Consider the following 26416-nt stretch of genomic DNA (forward strand, 5'->3'; position numbering starts at 1 on the left):
ACCATGACGATGGATAAGGCATTCTGTAAGCCCACGGGTGGTAGTTTTGGCAGAAGAATTGCATGCAGGGAAAGCAAACCCATATCCAGAGTATGTGTCTATTCCCATTAGAACAAATCACTGCCCCTTCCATGAAGGGAGTGGTCCAATGTAATCAACCTGCCACTGTGTACCTGGCTGGCCACCTCGGGGAATGGTGCTATATCGAGGGCTGAGTGTGGGTCTCTGCTGCTGGCAGATTGGGCATTCAGCAATGGCTGTATCCAGGTCAGCCTTGGTAAGTGGAAGTCCACGTTGCTGAGCCCACGCATAACCTCCATCCCTACCACCATGACCACTTTGTTCATGAGCCCATGGGGCAATGACAGGAGTTGCTGGGGAAAGAGGCTGACTGGTATCCACAGAACAGGTCATCTTATCCACTTGATTATTAAAATCTTCCTCTACTGAAGTCACCCTCTGGTGTGCATTCACATGGGACGCAAATATCTTCATGTTTTTAGCCCACTCAGAAAGGTTTATCCACATACTTCTTCCCCAGACCTCTTTGTCACCAATTTCGCAGTTATGGTCTTTCCAAGTCCCTGACCATCCAGCCAAACCATTAGCAACAGCCCATGAGACAGCATGCGAATGCATCTCTGGTCAGTTTTCCTTCCAAGCAAAATGAACAACCAGGTGCACTACTCAAAGTTCTGCCCACTGGGAGGACGTCCCCTCACCGTTGTCATTCAAAGATACCCGGGAAAGGGGTTGTAGTGCTGCAACTGTCCACTTTTGGGTGGAACCTGCATATCATGCTGAACCATCTGTAAACCAGTCCTGAGTTTTCTCTTCCTCAGTCAATTCACTGTAAGGAACTCTGCAAGAGGCCATAGCTCTGGTCTGGGAAAGAGAAGGTAATGTAGCAGAAGTGGAAACCATGGGCATTTGAGCCACTTCCTCATGAAACTTACTTGTGCCTTCAGAACCTGCTCTAGCTCTATCTCATATATACCATTTCCATTTTACGATAGAGTGCTGCTGTGCATGCCCAACTTTATGGCTTTCTGGGTCAGACAACACCCAGCTCATTATAGGCAACTCAGGTCTCATGGTAATTTGGTGGCCCTTGGTTAAGCGTTTAGTCTCTACTAAGGCCCAGTAGCAGGCCAAAAGCTGTTTCTCAAAAGGAGAGTAGTTATCTGCAGCAGATGGTAAGGTTTTCCTCCAAAATCCTGAGGGTCTGCATTGTGATTTTCCTATAGGGGCCTGCCGAAGATTCCAGACGGCATCTCTGTTGGCCACTGACACTTCCAGCACCATTGGATCTGCTGGATCATATGGCCCAAGTAGCAGAGCAGCTTGTACAGAAGCCTGAACCTGTCATAGAGCCTCCTCTTGTTCAGGTCTCCACTCAAATTTAACAGCTTTTCTGGTCACTCGATAAATGGGCCAGAGTAGCATACCCAAATGAGGAACATGTTGTCGCCAAAATCCAAAAAGACCAACTAGGCATTGTAGCTCCTTTTTGGTTGTAGGAGGGGACAGATATGGCAACTTATTCTTCACCTTAGAAGGGATATCTTGACATGCCCCACACCACTGGACACCTAGAAATTTCACTAAGGTGAAAGGCCCCTGTATTTTTGTTGGATTTATCTCCCATCCTCTGACACACAAATGCCCTACAAGTAAATCTAGAGTAGTTGCTACTCCTTGCTCAGTAGGTCCAGTCAACATGATATCATCAATATAATGGACCAGTGTGATGTCTCGTGGGAGGGAGAAATGGTCAAGGTCCCTGCGAACAAGATTATGACATAGGGCTAGAGAGTTGATATACCCCTGAGGTAGGACAGTGAAAGTATATTGCTGACCTTGCCAGTTGAAAGCAAACTGTTTCTGTTGTTTCTTACTAATAGCTATTGAGAAAAAAGCATTTGCCATATTAATAGCTGTATACCAGGTACCAGGAAATGTATTGATTTGCTCGAGCAATGATATCACGTCTGGAACAGCAGCTGTAATTGGAGTTACCACCTGGCTGAGCTTATAATAATCCACTGTCATCCTCCAAGACCAATTTGTTTTTTGCAAAGGCCAAATAGGAGAGTTGAATGGGGATGTGGTGGGAATCACCATCCTGCATCTTTCAAGTCCTTAAGAGTGGCAGGAATCCAGTATTGCTTCTGATTTACTATTTTGCTTGGTAGGGGCAGGTTTAGTGGCTTCCACTTGGCCTTTCCTACCATAATAGCCCTCATTGCATGAGTTAGAGAGCCAATGAAGGGATTCTGCCAGTTACTCAGTATGTCTAAACCAATTATACATTCTGGAACTTGGGAAATAATTACAGTTTGGGTCAGGGCGCCCACTGGACCCACTGTGAGATGGACCTGAGCTAAAACTCCATTGATCCCCTGGCCTCCATAAGCCCCCACTCTGACAGGTGGTCCACAGTGATGTGTTGCATCCCTTACAATTAATGTCACTTCCGAACCAGTGTCTAATAATTCCCGAAATATCTGATCATTTCCTTTTCCCCAATGCACAGTACCCTGGTAAAAGGCCGTTGGTCTCCTTGGGGAAGGCTTGGAGGAAGATTAACAGTATAAATTTGTGGCAGTGTAACAGGGTTCTCCCACAAAGGGACCTGGCCTCCCCTTCATTCAAGGGGCTCTGGGTCTGTAAACTGTTTCAAGTCTGGAAATTGATTAAGGGGCCATGACTCCATGTTTTTGTAATTCAGGTTAGTCTTCTGTTCACTTGACCTAGAACTCTTTTGTTTATACAGCTCAAACAAGAATTTAGTAGACTGCCCTTCTATTGTATTTCTAGGTACCCCATGATTTACTAGCCAATGCCACAAAACTCTGCATGTCATATAATTTTGATGCCCTCACTTTAATGGCTGACACCATGCAATATTGAGATTTCAGTTTATGTTGTAAAGTTGCTACTCTAACAATAAGAGTCTGAGTCTGATTTTCAGAGATCTCAAGTCTACAGCTACAGGAAATAAGATTTTCCTTCAGGGTACTTATAGAAATGTCTACATCTTTCAGACAGTGCTTAAGCTTCTCATTTGATGCCTTAAGCCCATCCCTTTCACCTCTTAATGTAGCCAGTGTATCTAATAACTAACCAACATCTCTCTGCCTCTTATTTCTACAAAACTCTGTAAAGGTGTCAAAAACATTATCTCCCAGAGCCTGGTTTCGTACAAGCAAAGCATTAGGAGAATTGAATGATGATATTTTGACTATCTCTTTTGCTAACTCACTCCATGGATTGGGAGTGAAATTCTGATTACAAGAATCAGAGTCCTTAGTGTCTTTGAGTCCAGTCAGAGTAGAAAGCCATTCATAAAAACCCATTTTTAAGATTCTATTTCTTAAGAACCACTCCTGGTACCAAGATGTATTAGTTAGGGCTCTCTAGAAAAACAGAATCAACAGGGAACACTCACAAATATAAAATTTAAGAGCGTCCTACATGACTGCAGGAATGCAGTCTGCAATCCGCAGAGTAGGCTGTGAAGCTGACGATTCTGATGGAGGGTCCGGACGAACTCCACAGGAGAGGCTCACCAGCCCAAACAGGAAGAGCCTGTCACTTCTGAATCCTCCTTATAAGGCTTTCAGTGATTACATTAAGCATCACTCATTGCAGAAGACACTTGCCTTGGGTGATTTCAAATGGAATCAGCTGTGGATGCAGCTGACATGATCGTGATTTAATTCTATGAAACATCCTCATGGCAACAGACAAGCCAGCACTTGCCCAACCACCACTTGCCCAGGTTGACACACGAATCTGACCATGAGAGGAAATTTTTTATTATGGTTTTAATATTCTTATTTATTAAGATCTGAGATTTTCTATTTCTTCTTGAGTCATTTAGGTATTTTCTGTGTTTCTAGGAAATATCCATTTTTTCTAAAATATCATATTTCTTGGCATAAAATTGTTTGAGGTATTTTTATAATCTTTTTGTTTCTGGAAGGTCATCAGTATGATGCCCACTTTCATTTCTGATTCCAGTTATTGTGTCATCTCTCTTTATTTATTTGTCAATCAAGCTAAAGATTTGCCAATTTCACTGAGTTGTTTTTTAAAACCAACTTCTGGTTTTTTCGTTTCTCTCTATTTTTTATTCTCTATTTTGTATCTCTTCTCTAATCTGTATGATTTCATTCCTTCTGCTAACTTTGGATTTATTTTGTCCTTTTTCTAACTCCTCAAAGTTTGGAGTTAGGTTATTGACTGGAGATCTTTCTTCTTTTTAAATGTAGGTGTTTACAGCTATATATTTTCCTCTGAGCACCACCTTTACTCCATTCTTTAAGTTTTGGTATGCTGTGTTTTCATCTTCCTTCATATCTAAGTATTTTCTCATTTCCCTTCTGATTTCTTAATTGACCCAATGGTTGTGTAAGAGCATTTTGTTTAATTTCCACATTTTTAGGAATGTTGCCATTTTTTTTCTGGTTCTGATGTTGACCTTTATTCTCAAGTGGTCTGAGTAGGTTCTTTGTATGATTTCAGTGTTTTCAAGTTTGTGGAAACTTTTTCGGACCTAGTCCAGTCAATTCTGCAAAATGCTCCATGCACACTTGAGAAGAATGTGCATTCTACCGCTGTTGGACAGAGTAGTCCATATATGTCCGTTAGGACTAGTCAGTTTATGGTATCATCCATGTCTTCTATTTCCTTATTGATATTCTGTCCAGATGTCATGACCAGAAGTAAATTCTAATTTAATGAATTAATTTTCTAAGTAACAGGAATGGGGGTGGAATTTAGCTGGTTCTGAGGAGTAATTCACATTAATCAGAAAAAGCTACTGTTGGGGGCTTTGGTCTCTGTATGTTGGGGATAGGTTGAAAGTGTCTTCATTTATACAAGCAATAATTATATCACATAGTTTGAAGCATCGCATTGTTTTTGTTGTATGGAAGTTCAAATATGTACATAAGGTAGCTTATGGATGCTAAATAATCCATATCTACAGTCTTGGATATTAAGCTTCGAAGCTACTTTTCCATAGCTTGCTTTCTAAGAACTTTTTTGGAACCCTGCAAACTACTTTTCTCTGTTTCCATCTGGATCTCTTCTATCATCTGCATATAGGGAGCATAGGGCTAGAGTGGAAGGCTGTTTGCTTCTTATTTCTGCCACCATCACCACAACAGCATTTCTGACCTTCAGAAGAGGTTGCAGGAAAGGCATTCTAGGCAGAAGGAAGAACTGGTGCAAATGCCTGAAGGTGTAAACAATCCATGGACAACAGGGAAGTTTGTTGAGATGGGGATAAGATCAGGGGAGAAGGGCAGAGCTCAGGCTTGAATGGGCCTTGGAGACTCACTCAGGAAGCTTAGAGTTTATCCTGTGAGTTTGCATTCTTCAAACTGCAGGTCATGACCCGTAAATATTTCAGAAAAGCAAGTAGGGGTGTTGTAGCTAGCACTTTGAAAGTAAAATGGAATGGAATAGAATAAAATATATGAGGGTTCCTCATCATGGAATAAGGAAAGCACTGCTTCAGGTGCCCATGGGTATGCATGCCTGTGTGTGTTCCAGTTAGCATGAATTCAGGGAGCAGATGCAGTGCAATACCAGAAGTTTGAGTTGTGTTGATGTGATGTTCAAATTCTCACCCTTCAACTTCCTTTCACCAGAAAACTTGATTTCTTCTGTAAATTGTCCCAGCTCCCTAATTCATTTGGGTCTGGGAACTAATCTGATTCAGGCCCAGAACTTCAAGAAGGGTACTTTGGAATCTGATTGGCCTGCATCCAAATCCATAGTTTTGTGTGTCTTAACTGTGTGACCTTGGGCAAGTGCCTTAACCTCACGAAATAAGTGTCCCTGCTTGTAACATGGGGCCATCCTAGGATTCACCGCACAGAGTGGTTTGCAGGATTGAATGAGGTCATGCATGAAGGGCATAGCACAGGACCTGGCACATAGTAAGAACTCAACACATGATACCTGCTGTCGTCATTTTGCCAAGGCCAGGTGTGTGTGTGTGTGTGTGTGTGTGTGTGTGTGTGTGTGTGTGTTTGTGTTTTAATTCTAGGGGCTCTTGTTTGGGCAGAAGAAGATAGTGAAAACTAAACTACCAAAAAATCACGACTCTCACCCTCCCATCCCTGCAGTCATTTAAATTTTATACTTTTTCGGTATCTGGGTGTTCTTTCTATCTTTTTTTAATTTTTTATTAATTAAAAAAATTACAAGAAAGAAACACAAACATCCTTAATATATGCTCATTCCGTTCTACATATATAATCAGTAATTCACAATATCACCACATAGTTGCATATTCATGATCATGATCATTTCTTAGAATATTTGCATCAATTCAGAAAAAGAAATAAAAAGACAACAGAAAAATAAAAGAAAAACAGGAAAACAATTTTACATACCATACCCCTTACCACTACCTTTCATTGATCACTAGCATTTCAAACTAAATTTATTTTAACATTTGTTCCCTTTGTTATTTATTTTTATTCCATATGTTCTACTCATCTGTTGACAAGGTAGATAAAAGGAGCATCAGACACAAGGTTTTCACAATCACACAGTCACATTGTGAAAGCTATATCATTATTCTATCATCATTAAGAAATATGGTTACTGGAACACAGCTCTACATTTTCAGGCAGTTCCCTCCAGCCTCTCTGTTACATCTTGAATAACAAGGTGATATTTACTTAATGCATAAGAATAACCTCCAGGATAACCTCTCAACTCTGTTTGGAATCTCTCAGCCATTGACACGTTGTCTCATTTCACTCTTCCCCCTTTTGGTCGAGAAGGTTTTCTCAATCCCTTGATGCTGGGTCTCAGCTCATTCTAGAGGTTTTCTCAATCCCTTGATGCTGAGTCTCAGCTCATTCTGGGATTTCTGTCCCACATTGCCAGGAAGGTCCACACCCCTGGGAGTCATGTCCCATATAGACAGAGGTATGGTGGTGAGTTTGCTTGTTGTGTTGGATGGAGAGAAAAGCCACATCTGAGCAACAAAAGAGGTTCTCTTGGGGGTGACTCTTAGGCCTAATTTTAAGTAGGCTTGACCTATCCTTTGAGGGCTTAAGTTTCATATGAACAAACTCCAAGGCTGGGGGCTCAGCCTATAGCTTTATTTGTCCACATTGCTTGTGAGAATATCAAGAATTCAACTTGAGGTGGTTGAATTTTTCTCTGTTCTCACCATACCCTGAAGGGAACTTTGCAAATACTTTTCCACCCACTGATCAAATCACTCTGGGATTCATCGGGGCATCACTCTGGACAAACCAACAAAATCTCATGTCCTACCCAAGGTTCCATATACTTCTGATGTTCAACTAAGTATCTACATAAGTTATATTAGGAGATGCACTAGTCAAAATATAAATTTTGTACCAAATAGACATTTTTTGCTTTAGTCTCACACACAAGTTAAAATTTTTAAATATTAATTACGATCTATTTTCAGCACCCTGCAGTAATGACATTCTTTTGTTCTTCCTCACACAAAAACATTTTTAAAATTTGTACATTTAGTCACTGTGTTAGATTCAGTTGTCAACTTGGCCAGGTGAGCATACCTAATCTTGTTGCTGCGGACATAAGCCAATGGTATGTGAACCTCCTCTGTCACCAATTACATCTGCAGTCAGCTAGGAGGCATGTCTGCTGCAATGAGTGACGTTTGACTTAATTGGCTGGTGCTTAAATGAGAGAACGCAATGTAGCACAGCCTAAGCAGCTCGGGATTCCTCATCTCAGCACTTGCAGCTCAGCCCAGGCCTTTGGAGATGCAGAAAGAAGTCACCCCGGAGAAATCTGTTGGAACCCAGGGGCCTGGAGAGAAGACCAGCAGAGACCATCCTGTGCCTTCCACATAAGAAAGAACCTCAGTGGAAAGTTGGCTGCCTTTCCTCTGAAGAACCAACAAAATAAATCCCCTTTTATTAAAAGCCAATCTGTCTCTGGTGTGTTGCATTCCAGCAGCTAGCAAACTAGAACAATCACTATCATTATACACTCTAGGCATTCCTAGATTATACCATCTCAATATTTATCATCTATCTTTCTTTGTGATTTCATTTATGTCCCCAGCCCTCCTCCCTCTATCATTCTCACATTCAGCTTCATTCAGTGTTTTAACATAATTGTATTACAGTTTAGGTAGTATTGCACTGTCCATTTCTGAGTTTTTATATTCAGCCCTGTTGCACAACCTGTATCCTTTCAGCTCCAATTACCCAATATCTTACCCTATTTCTGTCTTCTGATGGTCTCTGTTATCCATGAACTATTTCAAGTTTATTCACTAATGCAGTTCATATCAGTGAGACCATACAGCATTTGTCCTTTTGTTTTTGGCTAATCACACTCAGCATAATGTCCTCAAGGTCCATCCATGTTTTTACATACTTCATAACTTTATTCGGTCTTACATAATATTCTGCATAATATTCCATGGTATGTGTATACCACAGTTTGTTTAGCCAACATTTCTTGATGGACATTTTGGCTGTTTCCATCTCTTGGTAACTCTGAATAATGCTGCTATAAACATTGGTGTGCAAATGTCTGTTTGTGTCCTTGCCCTCAAGTCCTTTGAGTAGAGACAGCATATAAAGGGTCTTGTTTTTTAGTCCAATTTACCAGTCTATGTCTTTTGATTGGGGAGTTTAATCCATTAACATTTAGTGTTATTGCTGCACGGGTAGTACGTTCTTCTACCATTTTGCCTTTGGGATTTTATCTGTCATATCTAATTTTCCTTCCTTTTACCTTTATTCATAATCTTCCTTTCTATACTCTTCTCCACACCTCTCTCTTCTGTCTTTTCATATCTGTCTCTAGTGCTCCCTTTAGTATTTCTTGCAGAGCTGGTCTCTTGATCACAAATTCTCTCAGTGATATTTTGTCTGAAAATGTTTTAATTTCTCCCTCATTTTTGAAGGACAATTTTGCTGGATATAGAATTCTTGGTTGGCAGTTTTTCTCTTTTAATAATTTAAATACATCATTCCACTGTCTTCTCGCCTCCATGGTTTCTGCTGAGAAACCGACACATAGTCTTATCGGGCTCCCCTTGTATGTGATGGATTGCTTTTTTCTTGCTGCTTTCAAGAGTCTCTCTTTCTCTTTGACTTCTGACATTCTGATTAGTAAGTGTCTTGGAGTACGTCTATTTGGATCTATTCTCTTTGGGGTACACTGCACTTCTTGGATCTGTAATTTTAAGTCTTTCATAAGAATTGGGAAATTTTCAGTGATAATTTCCCCCATTAGTTTTTCTCCTCCTTTTCCCTTCTCTTCTCCTTCTGGGACACCCACAACACATATGTTCATATGCTTCATATTGTCTTTCAGTTCCCTGAGTCCCTGCTCAAATTTTTCCATTTTTCCCTATATTTCCTTTTTCTTGCTGGATTTCAGATGTTCCGTCCTCCAGTTCAGAAATCCTATGCTCTGTCTCTCAAAATCTACCATTGTAGGTTTCCATTGTTTTTTTCATCTCTTCTGCTGTGCCTTTCATTTCCATAAGTTCTGTGATTTGTTTTTTCAGACTTTCAGTTTCTTCTTTTTGTTCATTCCTTGCCTTCTTTATATCCTCCCTCAATTCATTGATTTGGTTTTTGATAAGGTTTTCCATGTCTGTATATATATTCTGATTTAAATGTTTCAGCTCCTGTATCTCATTTGAATTGTTGGTTTGCTCCTTTGACTGGGCCATGTCTTCAATTCTCCTAGTGAGATTTGTTATTTTTTGCTGGCATCTAGGCATTTAATTACCTTAATTAGTTTATTCTGGAGACTGCTTTCTCTTCTTTTACCTAGGGTTTTCTTGCTGGATGAATTTGTTGTCTATCTGTTCTTTGACATTCAATTCAGCTTTTTCTGGACCTCTAGCTTAAGTTTTGTTTAACAGAGGAGAATTTTTCAGTTCTTCTTTTCTTGTTTCTTGACCTGCTTGTATGGTGCCCTTTTTCCCCCACACTTAGGAGGGTCTACATAAGTATTATAGCACCAGCCAGATTTTCCCAGACCAAATTGGCCTCCTATCAGGAGGAAAGAGTCATCTGCATTGGTTTTCCCAGAGGGTGAGACCCAGCAGGTTGAACGATTTTCCTGTGAAGTCTCTGGACTCTGCTTTTCTTATCCTGCCAAGTATATGATGCTTGTGTACCTGCAGGTCCCACTAACATAAGATGATGCGGTACCTTTAACTTTGGCTAGGAGCATGATGGAGACAGAGGAGAGGTTGTAGGCTCGTTTTAATGGCTTCAAATTACCAAGCCCTGGTGTCTGAATTCCTTGAGAGAGGGATGCCACCTGAGTTGGGCTTCACCTCTCCACTGGGGAAGACACAGGTTCCAGACAAGCCCTCAAAGGAGTTTCTTTCTGCCTATGCCTGGGGCAGTTGCACCCTGAGGAGCCCTGCCACTGTATCCAAAGGCAGAGAAGCCTTTGTAGAAACACAGCCACAAAAACCTGTTTCCTTCTTTTTTTTTTCTTTTTCCATCTTTTGGCGCCGGGGTAAAAATGAGTGACCCCTGCTTTGACCAGGTTCACCTGAGCAGGGGGCCTATTTTTAGTAGTCAGAATTCGTTAATTAATGCCACAATGGGGGGTTGGTTGGGCTCAGCCCCTGCTGCCGGTTAAGTCTCTTTCCTTCCCCTCTGGGATGCAGCCTGTGGGGTGGGGCGTCAGTCGCCGCAGCCTAGGGAACTCACAGTTCTGAAGGGCTCACAGCTGGGCCAGCTGGGCCAGATTGGGGTATGCTGTGTGTCTGGTCACTGACATGGCCTCAGGAGCTGTTCTTTACTGTGTCTGGTTATTTAGCAGTTGTTCTGGAGGACGAACTAAAATGCACACATTGTTAAGCCGCCATGTTGGCCCAGAAGCTCCCCAGATACACTCCTAAATAGGATGCCTGTACTGTCACCACCCTAGAAATCTGGAGACTTTGCTATTTGACCTTGCAGAAATCTCTATTTCATCCAGCCTTCACTGTCCACATCTCTAATATGGGTATGATTAACCCTTCCCTTTTCCCTGGGTGCAGATGCTTGTTGCTTGGCAGTGATGGGATTTGAAGCTGGACAGCTTAAGGGTAGACTCTAAGAAGGACTTCCAAGTTGGAGAAAGATGCTAAGATTCAGGCCAGAGAGGGGAGCTATGGTTAGGGAGGCCCCTGGTGGTGTGTGGTGGCCTGGCAGCAGACAGCGGTCTCTTGTCAATGGAGAAAGGCACGAAGGCATCACTCTTCTTAAACTGCCCCTTCTCATCCAGGAAGTGCTGGGGGTTGAAATCTCTAGGGTTGGAGAAGAACTTGGGGTCTCTCAGCACAGAGCCCAGCATGGGGAATACTTCGGTGCCCTGGTGGGGTAAGGAGTATCTCTTACCAGGTGTAGATGAGAGGGGGAGTGAGGGGGCCCAAGGCAAAGAGAAATGTAGGGCATGGCAGGAAGGCCCTCTAAGAGAGGAGTTCTACAGAAGTTTTGGGAATATGGGCTCATGTTCTCTGGGACAGGAGGTTTGGGGTCTGTGTCTCTTGAGGCAGGAGACTGGGGGAGACCCAGGGATTAAGGGGTCTCAGCACGGGAAGGCTGAAGAGAGGGGATGGTAGGAAGAAGCCTTTGACGGAGATAGTGAGACCTGTGCTGGCAAGGTTGAGGGGGATGTGGAGTTTGGGGGCCCCTCTGGGCTGGGTGGGGGCAGTACCTTGGGAATGAGGAAGTCCCGAAACTTTGTATCCTTGGTGACCCTGCGGGCCAGGCCCATGGGGATCACGTCTCCGAATCTCTGGATCTCGTGGATCACTACCTCTGTGTAGGGCATCTTCGCCCGGTCCTCGAACTTGGGCTGACGGTTCTTGCCGATCACCCGGTCAATCTCCTCGTGGACCTTGGCTGGGAGAGGAGGGCTCTACGTTCAGGTATTTAGGGGTCTCCTTGCAGGGGTGCCAGTCGGAATATTTGAACTGGTAAAGCAGGCTGAGAGCAGTCACAATGGGCATCAGCTATACCTACTGCTGGAGCAGTGTCCTGTGAACAGTGTCATACCAGAACCATAGGTGGGTCGAGGGGTGCCAGGGGCTTGGGGGAGGACTCAGAGCAGCAGACAGTGGACCCCCAGTGGGCTCAGCACGGGGTCTATTTACCAATTGGTTCGGACATTACCAACATTCAGACCCGTGCCCATCAGGTGACTGTCACTGTGTCACTACACATGGCCGTGTCTGAGGGTCCAGGGATTTGGGGCAGGTGGGGACATCAGCAGGCTCAGAGGATTTGGGAGGGTCTGTGGGCCCCCATTTCTGGCCTCACCCTCCACATCCGGGTGCTTCATGAGCAGCAGGAAGCCATAGCGCAGGGTGGTGCTGACGGTCTCGGTGCCCGCAAAGAAGAGGTTCAGCGTGGTCAACACCAGGTTCTTTAAGAAGAACTCCGTGTTGGGGTTCTTCTGCTCCTGCAAGGAGAGGACACTTCAGGCCAAGTTTCCCCACTCCCGCAGGGCCCTTCGGGGGTTTCCTTTGGACCCACCTCCCTTAGATCCCTGAATTCTCATTTTGTTCAGACCAGAGGGGGGAAGAGTGGCCCTTGCTGCAGAGGCCTTCTCCAGGCCCCGGGCCTTTGCCCAGCCTATAGGCTGTGCCCTCCTCACACCCTGCCTGCCTCTGTCCTTTAATATCAGCTCTAGTTGTCTTTTTATGGTGGGAGTATTCAGAAAGAGAGAGACAGTGAGTGAAAGAAGAGGGACAGAGGAGGCAAAAGGGAGGGTCAGAGATAAAGACAGACAGCTTTCCTCAGACCCAGAATTTTCAGCAACAGTCTATTCTTTTCATAAAGAAATCTTGAAGATTATTATGGAGAATTCCTCCCCCTTGATTCCCTCCCCCTGAATTTATGATTCCATAAAGCCTCATCTCCTTTCTTCACAGGTGAGAGACTGATGTCCAGATGGAGGGTGGGGACCCTCCAAAGTCACAGCACAGTGCCAGGTAAACTGCCCACACAGGTGTATCTGATAACCAATGCCAAAGGTGGGAGAGCATGGGGTGGCTAAGAGCACCAGCCTGAGAGTCAGAGAGACCAGGGTTTGGGCCTCTGGGGCTCAGTTTCCTCATTTGTAAAATGGGGTTCCTCATAAAATCTCCGTCGTGGACCTGTTGTGCGTGTTAAGGACATACTGCAACTTGCTTAAAATGGCACCTGGCACATGGCAGTGCTAGAGAAGGGCTTGCTATTATGATCTGTTTGCACAAGTCCTGTCTATGCGGAGGTGGACAGAGCAGTGATGGTGAATTATAATTGGAATTGTGAGGATTATTACGATAAGGGGCGAATTTGAATTACGATAAGGGACTAACCTGCTGCATGCGGATGAGGAAGGAATCAATGGAGTCCCGTGGGGAGTTTGGGTCCAGTGTGCGCTGGTTCCTCTCCACCTTCTTGGCTATGAAGTCCTCCAGCCCCTGCAGCTCCTTGAAGGCCTGTTGCTAGAGGTCCCGGCAGGTGTATCATCACCGGGTAGAACATCTCATAGAGCTGGGGGTGGGGGAGAGAGGGAGGGAAGGAAAGGACAGCTGACCATGGGCAGGATCCAGAGGGAGTGGAACTTATCTCAGGGCAAGGAAGGCACTGGGTTAAGGACACCTGTCCAGGTGTTTTAGTTGGAGCTGGACGGGAACATAGATCTAAGTTTTCCAGTAGATTAAGTGAGGAGACACCTGTCCAAAACATTAGGTGATATGGCTCTAGGCACACATTCAGGTGAGGTTGGGTTGGGAGATACCTGTTCAAGTGTTCAGGTTATTCAGGTGCGACTAGTTTGAGGTGGTCACATCTAGGTGGCTAGGAACGCAGATGGGGCTGGATTGGGGACACCTGTCTAGATATTTAGGGGCCCGGAATTGGGGATTCTGTACCGGTGTTCAAGAGTAAGGTGGGGGCCCCGCAGCAGCCGAGCCGCCCGACCTCCTTCCCCCCTCTCTTTCTCCGCCGGCCCGCCGCGCGGCGCCCACGCCCCGCAGCAGCCGAGCCGCCCGACCTCCTTCCCCCCTCTCTTTCTCCGCCGGCCCGCCGCGCGGCGCACACGCCCCGCAGCAGCCGAGCCGCCCGACCTCCTTCCCCCCTCTTTCTCCGCCGGCCCGCCGCGCGGCGCCCACGCCCTGCAGCAGCCGAGCCGCCCGACCTCCTTCCCCCCTCTCCTCCCCCTCCTGCTCCGGCTGCTCTCCAACCACCACGGTGCCCTCTTCCCCCGCCTTCACCGTGCTTCTCCGCCACCAGCCTCGACAGCCTTGCCGCCCTCACCTTTCCTCCTCCAGAACAGCTACTGGGGGAGTGGAGATAATACAGAGCAGCTCCCGGAGCCACGAGGGAGATCAAAGGGACAGCGTACCCCATCCTGGAACGGCTGACTATCTGGGAGAACCAGCTCCGGTGAGATCACCAAGGGGCACGGGCTTTCCTGGGTGGGACGGCAAGCGACCGGAGTCCCTCCCTTCCACCTTCCCAGGCCAGCTGGTAGAATTGGACAGGCGGTCCCCTTAGGCCGTGGCGGCTGGTGCCCCCACCACACGAGGCCCCCCGGAACAACTGAGATAGTTGGGTCGGAAATCCCCAGACTGCGGAGAACAGTGACCGGGGGATCCCTTCCAAACACGTGACTCCCCTGTCGGCTGGGAACAGTGCACTCTCCCGGGCTGCGACAGCTGGCGCCCTCCCGCCACGCTTGGTGCCCCGGGCCGACTAGCTAATTTGGCCGGACGCTCTCCTGTGCTGCGACGGCCGGCGACCCTCCCCGCATTCGGAACCCCAGGCCGGCTGGCATTCTTCCAAGACGCTTCGGCTGCCGAACCTCCCCTACGGCGAGAATTTTCCAGAGTTAAAGGACCTACAGCAACTTTCACTGGTGGAACCCACAGACAAACGTGTGCCACGAGCGCCACCTACTGGGCAGGATAAGAAAAACAGAACCAAGAGATTGCACAGAAAAATCTTTCAACCTGTGGGGTCGAACACCCGGGGAAATCTGACTAAATGCCCAGACGCCAGCAGAAGATAACGGATCATGCTCAGAAAATTGAACATATGGCCCAGTCAAACGAAGAAACCAATGGTTCAAATGAGATACAGGAGCTGAAACAACTAATGCTGAATATACGAACAGAAATGGAAAACCTCTTCAAAAACGAAATCGATAAATTGAGGGAGGACATGAAGAAGACATGGGCTGAACATAAAGAAGAAATAGAAAAACTGAAAAAACAAATCACAGAACTTATGGAAGTGAAAGATAAAGTAGAAAAGATGGAAAAAACAATGGATACCTACAATGACAGATTTAAAGAAACAGAAGATAGAATTAGTGATTTGGAGGATGAAACATCTGAATTCCAAAAAGAAACAGAAACTATCCGGAAAAGAATGGAAAAATTTGAACAAGGTATCAGGGAACTCAAGGACAATGTGAACCGTACAAATATACGTGTAGTGGGTATCCCAGAAGGAGAAGAGAAGGGAAAAGGAGGAGAAAAACTAATGGAAGAAATTATCACTGAAAATTTCCCAACTCTTATGAAAGACCTAAAATTACAGATCCAAGAAGTGCAGCGCACCCCAAAGAGATTAGACACAAATAGGCGTTCCACAAGACACTTACTAGTTAGAATGTCAGAGATCAAAGAGAAAGAGAGGATCTTGAAGGCAGCGAGAGAAAAACAATCCGTCACATACAAGGGAAACCCAATAAGACTATGTGTAGATTTCTCAGCAGAAACCATGGAAGCTAGAAGACAGTGGGATGATATATTTAAGTTACTAAAAGAGAAAAACTGCCAGCCAAGACTCCTATATCCAGCAAAATTGTCCTTCAAAAATGAGGGAGAAATTAAAACATTCTCAGACAAAAAGTCACTAAGAGAATTTGTGACCAAGAGACCAGCTCTGCAAGAAATACTAAAGGAAGCACTAGAGTCAGATACAAAAAGACAGAAGAGAGAGACATGGCGAAAAGTGTAGAAAGAAGGAAAGTCAGATATGATATATATAATACAAAAGGCAAAATGGTAGAGGAAAATATTATCCAAACAGTAATAACTCTAAATGTCAATGGACTGAATTCCCCAATTAAAAGACATAGACTGGCAGAATGGATTAAAAAACAGGATCCTTCTATATGCTGTCTACAGGAAACACATCTTAGACCCAAAGATAAATATAGGTTGAAAGTGAAAGGTTGGGAAAAGATATTTCATGCAAACAACAACCAGAAAAGAGCAGGAGTGGCTATACTAATATCCAACAAATTAGACTTCAAATGTAAAACAGTTAAAAGAGACAAAGAAGGACACTATATACTAATAAAAGGAACAATTAAACAAGAAGACATAACAATCATAAATATTTACGCACCGAACCAGAATGCCCCAAAATACGTGAGGAATACACTGCAAACACTGAAAAGGGAAATAGACACATATACCATAATAGTTGGAGACTTCAATTCACCACTCTCATCAATGGACAGAACATCTACACAGAGGATCAATAAAGAAATAGAGAACCTGAATATTACTATAAATGAACTTGACTTAACAGACATTTATAGGACATTACATCCCACAACAGCAGGATACACCTTTTTTTCAAGTGCTCATGGATCATTCTCAAAGATAGACCATATGCTGGGTCACAAAGCAAGTCTTAACAAATTTAAAAATATTGAAATCATACACAACACTTTCTCGGATCATAAAGGAATGAAGTTGGAAATCAATAATAGGCGGAGTGCCAGAAAATTCATAAATACATGGAGGCTCAACAACACACTCTTAAACAACAAGTGGGTCAAAGAAGAAATTGCAAGAGAAATTAGTAAATACCTAGAGGCAAATGAAAATGAAGACACAACATATCAAAACTTATGGGACGCAGCAAAGGCAGTGCTAAGAGGGAAATTTATTGCCCTAAATGCCTTTATCAGAAAAGAAGAAAAGGCAAAAATGCAGGAATTAACTGTCCACTTGGAAGAACTGGAGAAAGAACAGCAAACTAATCCCAAAGCAAGCAAAAGGAAAGAAATAACAAAGATTAGAGCAGAAATAAATGAAATTGAAAACATGAAAACAATAGAGAAAATCAATAAGACCAGAAGGTGGTTCTATGAGAAAATCAATAAGATTGATGGGCCCTTAGCAAGATTGACAAAAAGAAGAAGAGAGAGGATGCAAATAAATAAGATTAGAAATGAAAGAGGAGACATAACTACTGACCTCACAGAAATAAAGGAGGTAATAACAGGATACTATGAACAACTTTACGCTAATAAATACAACAATTTAGAAGAAATGGACAGGTTCCTGGAAAGACATGAACAACCAACTTTGACTCAAGAAGAAATAGACGACCTCAACAAACCAATCACAAGTAAAGAGATTGAATTAGTTATTCAAAAGCTCCCTAAAAAGAAAAGTCCAGGACCAGACGGCTTCACATGTGAATTCTATCAAACATTCCAGAAAGAATTAGTACCTACTCTCCTCAAACTCTTCAACATAATCGAAGTGGAGGGAAAACTACCTAATTCATTCTATGAAGCCAACATCACCCTCATACCAAAACCAGGCAAAGATATTACAAAAAAAAGAAAACTACAGACCAATCTCTCTAATGAATACAGATGCAAAAATCCTCAATAAAATTCTAGCAAATCGTATCCAACAACACATTAAAAGAATTATACATCATGACCAAGTAGGATTCATCCCAGGTATGCAAGGATGGTTCAACATAAGAAAATCAATTAATGTAATACACCATATCAACAAATCAAAGCAGAAAAATCACATGATCATCTCAATTGATGCAGAGAAGGCATTTGACAAGATTCAACATCCTTTCCTGCTGAAAACACTTCAAAAGATAGGAATACAAGGGAACCTCCTTAAAATGATAGAGGGAATATATGAAAAACCCACAGCTAATATCATCCTCAATGGGGAAAAATTGAAAACTTTCCCCCTAAGATCAGGAACAAGACAAGGATGTCCACTATCACCACTATTATTCAACATTGTGTTGGAAGTTCTAGCCAGAGCAATTAGGCAAGAAAAAGAAATACAAGGCATCAAAATTGGAAAGGAAGAAGTAAAACTATCACTGTTTGCAGACGATATGATACTATATGTAGAAAACCCAGAAAAATCCACAACAAAATTACTAGAGCTAATAAATGAGTACAGCAAAGTAGCAGGCTACAAGATCAACATTCAAAAATCTGTAGCTTTTCTATACACTAGTAATGAACAAGCTGAGGCGGAAATCAAGAAACGAATCCCATTTACAATCGCAACTAAAAGAATAAAATACCTAGGAATAAATTTAACCAAAGAGACAAAAAACCTATATAAAGAAAACTACAAAAAACTGTTAAAAGAAATCACAGAAGACCTAAATAGATGGAAGGGCATACCGTGTTCATGGATTGGAAGACTAAATATAGTTAAGATGTCAATCCTACCTAAATTGATTTAAGATTCAATGCAATACCAATCAAAATCCCAACAACTTATTTTTCAGAAATAGAAAAACCAATAAGCAAATTTATCTGGAAGGGCAGGGTACCCCGAATTGCTAAAAACATCTTGAGGAAAAAAAACGAAGCTGGAGGTCTCGCGCTGCCTGACTTTAAGGCATATTATGAAGCCACAGTGGTCAAAACAGCATGGTATTGGCATAAAGATAGATATATCGACCAATGGAATCGAATAGAGTGCTCAGATATAGACCCTCTCATCTATGGACATTTGATCTTTGATAAGGCAGTCAAGCCAACTCACCTGGGACAGAATAGTCTCTTCAATAAATGGTGCCTAGAGAACTGGATATCCATATGCAAAAGAATGAAAGAAGACCCATCTCTCACACCCTATACAAAAGTTAACTCAAAATGGATCAAAGATCTAAACATTAGGTCTAAGACCATAAAACAGTTAGAGGAAAATGTTGGGAGATATCTTATGGATCTTACAACTGGAGGCGGTTTTATGAACCTTAAACCTAAAGCAAGAACACTGAAGAAGGAAATAAATAAATGGGAGCTCCTCAAAATTAAACACTTTTGTGCATCAGAGAACTTCATCAAGAAAGTAGAAAGACAGCCTACACAATGGGAGACAATATTTGGAAACGAAATATCAGATAAAGGTCTAGTATCCAGAATTTATAAAGAGATTATTCAACTCAACAACAAAAAGACAGCCAACCCAATTACAAAATGGGAAAAAGACTTAAACAGACACCTACCAGAAGAAGAAATACGGATGGCCAAGAGGCACATGAAGAGATGCTCAATGTCCCTGGCCATTAGAGAAATGCAAATCAAAACCACAATGAGATATCATCTCACACCCACCAGAATGGCCATTATCAACAAAACAGAAAATGACAAGTGCTGGAGAGGATGCGGAGAAAGAGGCACACTTATCCACTGTTGGTGGGAATGTCAAATGGTGCAACCACTGTGGAAGGCAGTTTGGCGGTTCCTCAAAAAGCTGAATATAGAATTGCCATACGACCCAGCAATACCATTGCTAGGTATCTACTCAAAGGACTTAAGGGCAAAGACACAAACGGACATTTGCACACCAATGTTTATAGCAGCATTATTTACAATTGCAAAGAGATGGAAACAGCCAAAATCTCCATCAACAGAAGAGTGGCTAAACAAACTGTGGTATATACATACGATGGAATATTATGCAGCTTTAAGACAAGATAAACTTATGAACCATGTAATAACATGGATGGACCTAGAGAATATTATGCTGAGTGAATCCAGCCAAAAACTAAAGGACAAATACTGTATGGTCCCACTGATGTGAACGGACATTCGAGAATAAACTTGAAATATGTCATTGGTAACAGAGTTCAGCAGGAGTTAGAAACAGGGTAAGACAATGGGTAATTGAAGCTGAAGGGATACAGACTGTGCAACAGGACTAGATACAAAAACTCAAAAATGGACAGCACAATAATACCTAATTGTAAAGTAATCATGTTAAAATACTGAATGAAGCTGCATCTGAGCTATAGGGTTTTTTTTTGTTTTTGTTTGCTTGTTGGTTTGTTTGTTGTTGTTGTTTTTTTACTATTACTACTACTTTTATTTCTTTTCTTTATATTAACATTTTATATCTTTTTCTGTTGTGTTGCTAGTTCCTCTAAACCGATGCAAATGTACTAAGAAACAATGATCATGCATCTATGTGATGATGTTAAGAATTACTGAGTGCATATGTAGAATGGTATGATTTCTAAATGTTGTGTTAATTTCTTTTTTTTTTCTTTCCGTTAATAAAAAAATAAAAAAATAAAAAAAATAAAAAAAAATAAGAGTAAGGTGGGGCTAGTTTTGGGGATACCTGTTCAGATGTTCAGCTATGCAGGTGGGCTGCATAGGAGGCACCTCTGTTAGGTATTTGAGGGTATGGGGTGGAGACACCTGCCCTGGTGTTTTAGATATTCAGATGGGCTGGGGTGGTGTGTTTAGGTATCCCATGGAGTTTCTTTGGGAAAAATTGGCTCAGGTGTTTAGGTGTCTAAGGGTCTTTATTGGAATCCTATACAGGTGTTTAGGTATTTAAGGGGGAGTTATCTAGATATTGTGGTGGAATGGCTTGTGTAAATGACAAACAATTTCGGTGGGCCAGAATGTGCAGCACCAGGTGTTGAGGCATTCAGAGGGTGGGTGGGGGTGGTGACGTGTGCGGTGTTAAGATATTCAGATAGACCCGGTACAAGACAGGTGCTGGATGTTGAGATAAGTTGGGTTGGAAATGTCTGCCCAGGTGAGGCACCCGTGCAGGCTCTGTTTTGAGCTGACGCTTGTTGAGAGTGCTCTTGGCAGCGGGATATCGGACACCTGTCCTGGGTTCTGGTGCCACTGTTCCGTCCCCAAAAGTGGGGGCTGGTTTTGCGAGGACTCTGTCTTGGCGAGGATGGGGCTTTGGGGCACCTGTCTCCAAGTGGAGGAAGGATTAGCGTGCAACAGGGCCGGGCTGGGACCGGTTACCTGCACCATGGACGTTGCGGTGAACTGGAAGCTTCCCAGCATCATACGCAGCAATGACAGGAACTCTTTGTCCTTGTAATCGAAGCGGTCTCCAAAGACGATAGAGCTGATGACGTTGGAGACGACGCGGCTCAGGAAGAAGGTGGGATCCACGAAGGCTCCTGGGGCAGGGATGGGGCGGGGAGACACAGGGATTGGGAGGAGAGAGAGTCAACTCTGGCCAGGGTCTGAAGCCAGCCTGAGAATTCAAGGAGGAGGATAGCGAGGTGATAAGCCAGATTCCCGGGATCAGACCCCAAAGCTGGGATCCCGGAAGGATAATCCATCCCGCGCGCCCCCGTGTCGCTCCACCCCCCCACCCCCCCCGCGCGCATGTCCCGGAAGGCTTCGAGGAGGAAGCCCGCCTCCTCCTGGATGCGCTCCTCGATGCCGCGCTTGCCGAAGCCGAAATCCCGCAGCGTGGTGATGGAGAAGCGCAGGAGCTGCTTGGCGCGCTCGCCGTTGCTGAACACCACGCCTGCGGGCACAGAGTGGGAGCGCGGAGAGGTCAGGAAGGGGCCGGGGCAGACCCTGAGGGGGGTTCCCTGAGGACCGCGGGGCTGAGAAAGGGGGAGTGGGAGAAAGGTAGGTAGAGAGCCGCAGAGAGATAGAGACCGAGAGCTCCAGACAGAACACTCAGAGCCAGAGCAGTTCAGAAAGAGATAGAGACCAACTGGAAGAATCAGAAGAGAGAGGCCGAGAAGTCAGACGACAGATACAGAGACGAATGGGGAGTGGGGGGCCGAATTGGGGCACAGAAACTCTGAGCCAAGTTAGAGACCGTCAGAGGAAGAGAGAGGCAAGGAGACCAGATGTGGGGCTGTGTGAGTCTACGGGAATAAGGCTGGCAAGCGAAAGTCGCTGTAAGGGCCTCCTGATCACATCTCCGCACCCCGGGACTTGGGGGTGGGGGACCTCACCATAGCCTTTGAAGAGCCAATCGAAGGTGGCCTGCTCCCCTCTCCCGCTGATTTCCTCAGCCTGGTCCACCAGAGCTTCCTTCACAGCCTCCTGTCCGCATAGCACCACGATCCGCCGGGTCCCCAGGTGAACCGTGAACACCGGACCATAGCGCTCTCTGAGCTGATGGAGTGAGTAAGAGAGGTCACAGGGGACAGCGCTTACATCTGACCCGGCCCTGTGCCCTGATGTCCCATACTCGGTACCATTTTCCCCAGCCTATGACTTCTGAGGGGCTGTTCATCCCAAGAGCTGGTCTTTGTTGGCTAAGTCCCTGACGCTGAAACTTCGAAAACTCCCCAGTCCCAGGATTCTGGTCCAACCTGGTGAATCCCCTGCCCCAAAGCTCTAGTCCAAAGGGTCAGCCCCCTGCCACCGCATCCCACCCTTCTCCCTGCCTCCAGACACCTTCATGAGGGAGCTGTACATCTGCTCTGTGTTCAGCTGCAGGTAGTTCCCGATGAAGGGCAATGGGGTGGGCCCGGGAGGCAACTTCCCCCAGAACTTCCTCTGCCTCCAGACAGACATCAAGACCATCACGCTCAGGCAGGCCAGCAGAGCCACCAGAAGCAGCCCTGAGGCCAGCATGATGGCAGTGAGAGTGGCAGTCAGATGGTGAGGGTTTGGGTAGTTTCCCTTTATTTACTCAGAGAGGAGGGTGCACTTTAGACCTGATTGTATCATTGTCTCGTTTCACCTCCCACTTCTCCACCACATGCACTTTGCCTAGCCTGGGACACAGCCCGCAAGGAAGGTGAGGGGACCCAGGGAAATTAACAGGGAATGGGCCCTAAGACTGAAACTGTGGACCTCGGGAGGTGGATCTCAGCTTTGTCAATTTGGAGGGGCAGTAGACAAATTCCAGAACTAGAAATTTTGGTGAATCTGCATAGGAATGCCTCAGAGTTAGATTTGGGGTCTCAGCATGAGAAAGAACCCGAAAATGAGGGACGTGGGAGTCTCAGGAGAGAAACATCTGAAGTTCTGGATTTGGGGACACTGGAGTGAGACCAGATGTGTGCCTGTGGATCTGGGGTCCTTTGGTGAGGAGAGAGGTAGGTTATAGGGCTTCAGAAGGGGAGATTCCAGGAACATGGTGTGGGGATGAGGAAGGACAGGGTCTGTGGATGCGGATTTCCAGGGTGTGGACGTGTGTGGAGAGCACAGCAGGATCCTGAACTTGTCCCCTGACCACAGGTGCTGAGCTGCCTGTGTCTTGGGCAAAGGGTTATCTTTTGGTGCCCAAACATCCTCATCCAAACTTCATAGAGGGGCCATAGAACCTCCACTGCCCACCTCTGGTTGGGAAACGGTTTGGGTAGGAGACCAGAGTGACGCGTCAGTGGAACTTTCCACCGAACTGGAGAACAGTAACTCATGGTCTATGCTGGCAGAGGGACTGTCCAGGTCTTAGGAAAAAGTAATAAAACAACCACCAGTGGGGGATTGAAAAATCCCAACTGTGGTCAAGGATGATATATTCCAAAGAACCCTGCTGCTTCCCTATTGGATCCTTCAGGATCTGCTGGGTTAATTGTATCATTTCTGTGATGACACTAAATGTCTTCCATTTTACATGTGGTTATATGGAGGACAGGAAACAGAGTGCCTAGGGGCATAGTTGTGGAGGTCCTTAAACCAGGGCCTTGAACCCCTGTCTCTATTACTGTGCATTCCTGGTTCTACCTTCTCTGAGTCATGGTTTCCCTACCTGTGGAAAGGGAGCATTTGGGAACAGAAAGTCAGAGTTGAAGGTATGATAAGTCCTCTCTAGGGGCCATTCCTGGTTAGACATTGGCGACTCTTAGCAATCAGAGAGACCACAGCAGGGAGATTTGGGTAATCTCCAGTGCTGGGATAGAGGTGGGCCCTGGGATGCTGAGAGTGGATGGGTGGCCCTGCTGCCCTGTCTTCATTGGAATTCTTCCTCAGTGACAAGGACAGCTACCCTTGGTTGAGTACTTGTATGCAGGAAGAGTCAGTCTGTGTTGAACCCTTGTAAGAGTTGGGCTAGTTCATCATCATCCTCATTGTGCAGATGAGATGAATGCCTCTTTAAAGGCCTGAGTGAGGGAGCTGGGATTTGAACCCCTCCCTTCCTCCCCTTATTGACCAGCCTAGCCCATCCTGGGGGCCACGTGGAGACCAAGTTTTGCCCCAATGGGTGCTGAGTTTGGCACTGGCATTGGACACAGGATTACACTGATTTTGATATTGGCATCAGGAAGCTTGTCTCAGGTAGACGCTGAGATGGAAAACTACTTGGCATTGAGCTTGATACCAGGAGAATATTGATGGAGCCACCTCTGGTGAGCAGAGGGCTCTGAGACTGGGCCTAGGTGGCCATCAGGAGAGCATCAGAGTGGGATGTTAACTCTGAGCTTGGTCCCTGCCATTTCTGATGTGAGCCTCAGATGGGTGCTGAGATGAGTCCTACATGGGCCTCAGTGAGGCACGTGTTGGGTCACCTCAGGCACTGGATGGTGGGTGAGGTTTGCACTCTCAGCACTGGCATCTTGTTCAGAGAGTCCCAGGCTGCTGGGCTGGGAGCCTGTGGGGAGGGACAAAGGGCAGAGCAGAAAGCAGAGATGGGGGAAGTTGTTGATTTTTTGGAAGGGGAAGAGGTAGGAGGGAGGATTAACCTAGCCTTGGCAGGTATCGATCCTCCAATCCTGATTACCAGTCTGCACCTGGGTTAGCCCCAGCCTGAGCCTCTGCTATTCCCAGTTTTGGTTTTTTTTTTTAATTTGGAATGTTTGTTTCTTAACAAGGGTGGCAGCAGGAAGGGCACTGACTGTTCCAACAGGCTGCCATGTGCTGGGCGGGATGCGGGAGCTGAGAGTGGAAAAAGTACCTGGGGACAGAGGGACGAGGGACCACACTTGGCCATGTGAAGCTGGAGGGTGGAATGACGTCAGTGTCTGAAATCACATTTCAGAGGCAGGGTACGTGCCCATGGACAGTGGCTCGGGGATGGGCTTCTAGTGTGAGCTAGCAGTGAACGCAGACAAATCCCTTCTCCTCGCTGGACCTCAGTTCTCCTTTCTGGAGGGATGACTCAGCAGTCAAGGGCAAAGTTAAGATGTAGATTGGCGTCCTAGTCTTATTCTTCCCTTGTGTGTTACCTTGACAGGTGACTACTTCTCTGAGCCTTATAGGACCAATGATAGCACCTACCTCTCAGGCTTTTGGAAGAGGAGTAAATGGGTTAGTGCATGCAAAGTACTTGGCAGAGGTGATTGCCCCATAGATGGTAGCCAGCCTTATTATTGACCTTGGAGTGTCTGTGTATGTCTGCAATCATGCATGTTGCAGTGTGTCCATGTTGATATATGTATTTATGTAGACACCTGTATCCATGGTGTGTGTAAATGTATGCATGTTTGCATGATATGTGGGTATCCATGCCAGTTTACAGCTACACATACACATCGGTATAAATTCTTGTTGATGTGTGTGTATCCATGGCCCTGTGCCTGACTGCAGTCGCTGTTCCTGTCTGTGTTTGTACATGAGTACAAGCATGCTTTGGGTGTACTTGTTGGGGCGTAGCCTCATGTCTGTCTCTGTGTCCAACCTAATGTATGACTGCATGTTTGCATCTATGAGGACACATGTACAACTGGGGACAACCTATGAGTGTGTGGTTTCTGGTGTATGTACATAGGATCATGGGTGCACCTTGTGTCCACGTGCATGCTGAGTTTGGCTTGTGCCAATTTATGTTTGGATTAAAATGCAGGCTTGTTTCAGTTCAATTTCCCATCTTAGAAAAACAAATAGCAATCTTATTTTTCAGGGTATTTACCTGGTTTTGAAGGGTACTACTAGTTATAACAGGCCTTCTAGGCACAGGTGTGTCCTAAACGTATCCCTGAAATGGGTTTCTTCCCTTTGGCTCTTTTAAGTATCCTCACAGAAAGTTCCCCTGCCCACCCCACCCCCACCCGGTATTGCCCTCAACCTCAAAACTATTCAACAAATTTCACAGTCTTATTCAGTGAGTTTTCACTGAGCCCACGAATGCATACCTGCCCTAGGTTGGGTGATGCCAAGGATACAGAGGTGACCAAGACAGCCCTTGACCCTTCCTTCATGAAACTTCCAAAGAGGAAGATAGCCCCTTCCCAGACAGTGACAGCTCAGAATGGACAGGATAGGGATAGGATAGGGAGAGAAAAAGGGGTTGGGGAAAGTATTAAGGAAGCCTGTAGCTGGGGCCTGTGGCAGTCCAGAAAGCGTACCTTATTCAGTCTGGGTGTGATGGTGGTTTAGAGAAGACTACGTGAGGGGTAAGTAGGGATTTTCCATGGAAGTAGAGGGAGAATTGGGAGAGGAAATTCCA

General features: G+C 45.0%; 2 protein-coding genes across 2 annotated transcripts in view; both read right to left on the reverse strand.

Annotated features, from left to right (window-relative positions):
- Positions 1-22696, reverse strand: part of LOC143659138 (cytochrome P450 2A13-like) — a 131007-nt gene extending 108311 nt beyond the window's left edge. Inside the window, exons 1-4 of the mRNA XM_077131783.1 lie at positions 22480-22696; positions 22032-22194; positions 21446-21589; positions 21073-21239 (exon numbers count right to left, since the gene is read on the reverse strand). Of these exons, the coding sequence (XP_076987898.1) occupies positions 21073-21239; positions 21446-21589; positions 22032-22194; positions 22480-22659 (654 nt within the window). The 5' untranslated portion in view covers positions 22660-22696. The remainder of the gene's footprint in view (positions 1-21072; positions 21240-21445; positions 21590-22031; positions 22195-22479) is intronic.
- On the reverse strand, positions 11146-20737 carry LOC143659959 (cytochrome P450 2A13-like). Its single transcript, XM_077133356.1, has 5 exons — positions 20723-20737; positions 13367-13495; positions 12324-12465; positions 11719-11906; positions 11146-11373 (listed from the first exon to the last, which is right to left on the reverse strand). Exons 1-5 carry the CDS (start codon positions 20735-20737, stop codon positions 11146-11148), a joined length of 702 nt encoding a protein of 233 aa, XP_076989471.1.
- Positions 22697-26416: the final 3720 nt, after the last annotated feature.

This window comes from Tamandua tetradactyla, chromosome 16 (genome assembly GCF_023851605.1).
Source record: "Tamandua tetradactyla isolate mTamTet1 chromosome 16, mTamTet1.pri, whole genome shotgun sequence".
In the NCBI taxonomy this organism is placed as follows: Eukaryota; Metazoa; Chordata; class Mammalia; order Pilosa; family Myrmecophagidae; genus Tamandua; species Tamandua tetradactyla.